The sequence below is a fragment of the Cynocephalus volans genome, chromosome 16 (genome assembly GCF_027409185.1).
Source record: "Cynocephalus volans isolate mCynVol1 chromosome 16, mCynVol1.pri, whole genome shotgun sequence".
In the NCBI taxonomy this organism is placed as follows: domain Eukaryota; kingdom Metazoa; phylum Chordata; class Mammalia; order Dermoptera; family Cynocephalidae; genus Cynocephalus; species Cynocephalus volans.
This window is the reverse complement of record NC_084475.1, coordinates 69,528,224-69,533,152: the sequence shown is the minus strand read 5'-3', so window position 1 is coordinate 69,533,152 and position 4,929 is coordinate 69,528,224. Positions and strand designations below refer to the sequence as shown.

The window sequence follows — 4,929 nt, the reverse complement described above, 5'->3', positions numbered from 1 at the left end:
GGGAGGGAGAGTAGAAGATGGAGAAGGAATCTTACTCCTTTAAACCTGTCTTCAGGACTTTCTGACAAGACTCTTGGTCACTGAGGGATGGTTGGCATTACCTCTCCTGAGAGGTGAATGTGGCACAATAATCCTCAAAAAACAAGATGAAGAAGGAGGAAAAAGAGGAGATTTTGGAGGGAAATGGAATTTTGATTCTAAAAATATACCTTATTTCCTCCTAAGTAGTGCTGTGAATTTCCAAAAGTAGTAGAAACATCATTTGAGTTCCATTTGGAGGATCTCCCAGGCACAGTGACTGTACTCCTTTCCTTTCAGGAAATTGACTATCCTGTTGAAATACCTCCTCAGTTCTAGGTTGCTCTGCTGAGGGACTCTAGCTCCTGAGTGTTTCATCTCTTCCTCTTTGATTTCCTTCATGTTTTTATTTTCATTCTCCTCTTCCTTCAAGCATTGTTCCAGGTACTCCACTTGCTGATAAAGTCCTGTTTGGATTTGTTTCAGGTGTATTTATTCCCAAGTGGATTTGAAGGTGTGTTGACTGAAGATGTTGAAGGCTAGTATGGACATTTCATAGAAGGTCTCCTTGATGTCCTTTTTCCCAGGCTCGGTGTATGATAGGATCTCTTGGGGTAACCCAAAAGCTTTGTTTTCTTTTAAACATTCTGTAGGAAATGAGTTGTTCATACTGCTCAGAAGTCTCAGATTTTGCCAGGTGACTCCCCTCAGGTGAACAGTCAGTAAGTTACAGTCCAGAGGTAGGATGCTGGTGATGAACAGAACCACAAGGAACACACGCCACAAACACTTTTGAATCATGTCAGGCTTGGTGCTCATTTTTTTCCGAGGTGAAAAGTCCACAAGACCCAAGGTGGACAATGATGTTTTAAGTATTCCTTCATGTACCTTTATATAGCTGAATATTTTCAGTAAGAGGAGTTTTCTCATTTGTCATTTTATGTTCTCAGGGTTACGGCCCCACTCCTTTGCCTCTGAGTATGTCTTTGACTTTGGGTGTGCTGACTTTGGAAGTGCTATCTTTTTTTTTTTTTTTTTTTGAGAAAAGTGAACAAAGCATTCCCATTGCACCATTGCATTACCTTAGATGCCTAGATGACCCATTCTAGCACTAAAGAATCGTCATAACAGGACTGATGCAGAGTATTTCAGAAAGCTTAAAGCTGTGACTCTCTGTACTCATTCACTCCCCTGAATCTATTACATAAAAGAGTGATCCTTCATGAAAATATTTTTTTGTGCCTCTCCCTGTAAACCAAACATCCTCTCTCATTGAATAAATCAGAGACAGTGACCAAACGACTATGATTATTTGATTGCTAGGTCACCAGAGTGTAATGTAGTTTAGGTTTTTTCCATCTTGTTAAATTAAGTATCTATATTTGGATATTTTCTCTTTTTATTTGATTTTTCTTGATCTCAAAAAAGATGAAGAACAGAGTTGATAATTTAGCATAGTATTTACCAAATAGAAGACTAAACTGGCTTGGTTTTCTGTTGCCATTAGAAAATGTCTGTATACTCCAACTATCCTTTTCTTTAGTTAAATCCATCCTTGACTTACATTTCATATGCTTCTGATATCTTTCTTAGAAGTCCTCTGGGGGTTGTGTATTTGAGCACATTTTTCTGTTTCATTAGCTTCTGTCTTATAGTATCATACATTTTCTTTTCTTTTAGATATAGTTTAGACAGTATTTTAAAACTTTACTGTTTTTTATAATAAGTACATTCTAAGATGTTGTTGGGGGGGACGTAAACAGGGGGGGCAGGGGTGACCCATGGCTGGCTCTGTCACTGGCCTGGTTGCAGTGGGATGCGGGGAGAATGCAGGGCTGAGACCCTTGGCCCCCTACCTCAGAACCTGGTGGGCTTCTGGCTCCAGCTCTGGCGTCAGTATTTTAAAACTTTTGCTTAGTCATTTTTCCTTCTTGCTTGGTAGTTCTGGACTCTGTAAAGGCTTTTGTTTGTTCCTGTGTTTGTTTTTCACTGAGGAGATATATGAATAAGAGGCTACCCATTTTAGCTAAGCCAATTCACACCTGGACCAATATTACTGTGGTAATGATGGCTATCTGCCATTTTTACTTTGTTTGACCAAATAACCTTCTTCTGGTTATGGTCAGGAAAAATGGATTTCTTTCTTTAGCAAAGTAAAATGGGATGTCATTAAATGAAGCTAGCTTATTTTATCATCTAACAAAAGAAACACATTCATTTTCAATAAGGTCATTTTAGAATGGTAAGCAGCCACAGCTCCACAAATATGGTAGACTTTGAATATTTGGCTTAAAAATTTATCTAAATTGGTTGGCTGCATCAAAGACTAATTGTGTTTAAGTGAGATTTCTTAAAATCCTGGCTTTTGGGACTGTTTCCTATGAGAAGAAAATTTATTACATATCTTACTCTATATGCTCTAGCTATATGAATTATGATTTCACAGACAGATTTCTTGGGGTGACTAACTTTGAAAAATAATTAAGAAAATGGGTCCTATTATATAGGATTATAAATTAAGACAACTTTCCAAGAGAGCAAAATGGTAATATGGGTCAAAAGCCTTTTAAAAATGTACATAGTCTTTGACTCAGCAATTCTCCCTCTAGGAATTTTTTCCCAAGAAATAATGATGATGTCCTTGAAGACTTAGCTGTAAGGAAGTTTATCACAGCAAAAAATGGAAAACAATTTAAATATTTAGCATTAGGTGCTTAGTTAAGTAAGCCACTAGTAGAAAACTTCTGTGCAAGCACTAAAAATTATGTGTAAGAATATATGTGGACATTTGGATAGATACACTTCATAGCTTAAAAAGTAGCTTACAAGGTAGTAGTCTGATACCATTTTTGTTAAATATAGAAATGTGCATATATGTGCAGAAAAAAATCTTGAAGTATATATACTAGAAATTTTGAGTCATTTTCTCTGACTAGAATAATAATGGGTGGTTTTTATTTTTGTATTTTTTACTTACCTAGATTTTTAAAGTTTCCTGTGGTCAGCAAGTGTTTCTCATTTAATAAGGCAAAACTGTTATTACAAGATACATTAAAAAAGAAAAATTATTATACATCTGAAATGGGATCTTTATTACTTTATTTACTTAAACATTTCCACTCCAGAGTACTTCAAAAGAAAATGTAACTTTTCCCTAAAGCTCAGTTTCAATTCAGTTGATAAGAATAACATAGAGTATGTGGGAGTTCAATATACTGTTCTTGCAGATTTTCATGAGAAAATATGTTGATGTGTGTATATATATATATATATATATATATATATATATATATATATATATATATATATATATATATATATGATTTTACACACACACACACACAGACTCTGTAAAGTAGAAAGCACCTCTGAGGGCCATATCTTCTTACATACCTCACATAACTTCTACCTACAACTTCTTGAACTGTCCCAACTAGAATTGCTTGTTCCCCTTTTTGTTTTTACATTGCCTTGGCCTCTTTAACTATGGGTTTTTTTTTTTAACTTTAAAAAAATTTTATGTTATTTTTATTATTATTATTATTTTGCAGCTGGCCAGTACAGGGATCTGAATCCTTGACCTTGGTTTTATAACAATGTGCTCTAACCAACTGAGCTAACCAACCAGCCCTAATTCTGGGTTTTTAAAACATAACTGTATAAGTTGATCTTCTAATTTAGTATACTCCATCCTCCCATCCCCAAACTTGCCTCTGGTTCTTAGTATGCTTTGCACTTGTTTGAGACAGTTCAGCAGTACTAACCAAGCTGAGAGATTGTTCAGTTGCCTCACTAGGATAAGAAATTCTGCTCATAGATAATGGAGGTGGCTGCAGACTTGGCTATTGCCAACCATCTTGAAGTTCCCTGTATTTTCTGCTGTGCAGTTTTGTTATTTTATCCTTATCACCCCAAATTTTCTCCTTTTACTGCCATTCCATGTTATATTCTTATTTATTAAAAAAATGTATTTTTAGTGTTACTGTCAGTCACTGGCCTAGGTCGTGAAGAAGGAGGAATAAGGTGTAGTACGTGATCTCAAGGAGCCCACAGTTGAAGAAGCAGGCATGTTCTGAGTGTTTCAGGTAGGAGGAGTAATTCTTAGGGCTTCCCTATGGCATGGACCTCATTCCGCATGTGCTGACATTGACAATATTCATGAAAAAGAAGGAAAGATTGTTGGCATGCATATCTGCCCCTATCTCACCATTAGGATTGCCTGGCTTACCATATAAAAATACAGAACACCCTTGCAATATTTGGAACCTACCTGTACTAAAAAAATCATTCATTGTTTATCTTAAATTCAGATTTAATTGGATGTCTTTATTTTTGTCTGGCAACCCTATCCACCATGCAAGCTCCCATTGACCTGTAAGAACTGAGCTCAGACATAACACCCTCTGCAGGAAACCTTTCCTCTGTTACCACTCTGCTTCCTGCAGAGTTGCATTTGATTGCATTTGTCTATGTGGCTTTACTTGTGCACTATCCGTAGCAATAATGCACACTCCAAAGAGGCCAACTGCCATACTAAAATGAAATTCTACGCACACGCATATACACACATGTGTAGTATGCTCGCATATAATTGCTCTGACTGGATGCTTTATTGGATGATCGGTCATTTGGTCATGCCCCTATTCTGTAAAAGCTGTGTCATCTGATTGTATTTCAAAATATAATCAGATAATTGAAAAGAATGACAGTGTCAGGAAACATTTTTATTTCTAAGTTTGTCTGTCACAACTGCCTAGTCTGTCATTAGTGGGATGTGCATTGACATGCTAAAGTTGTTTCTGTGATCTCTGCTTTTAATTCCCTAACATGTCCTGGAATCATTCATTTGTGGTCAGGCTTTCCTCAGAGGGGAGGCTCACAGCAGGGGCTACTCTGCGGTTCATGGAACTG

General features: G+C 36.6%; 1 protein-coding gene across 1 annotated transcript; it reads right to left on the bottom strand.

Moving 5' to 3' along the window:
- Positions 1-210: 210 nt before the first annotated feature.
- Positions 211-837, bottom strand: IFNK (interferon kappa). Its single transcript, XM_063080283.1, is given in 1 exon segment — positions 211-837. A coding segment is annotated over 1 exon segment (627 nt).
- Between the last annotated feature and the right edge of the window lie 4,092 nt (positions 838-4,929).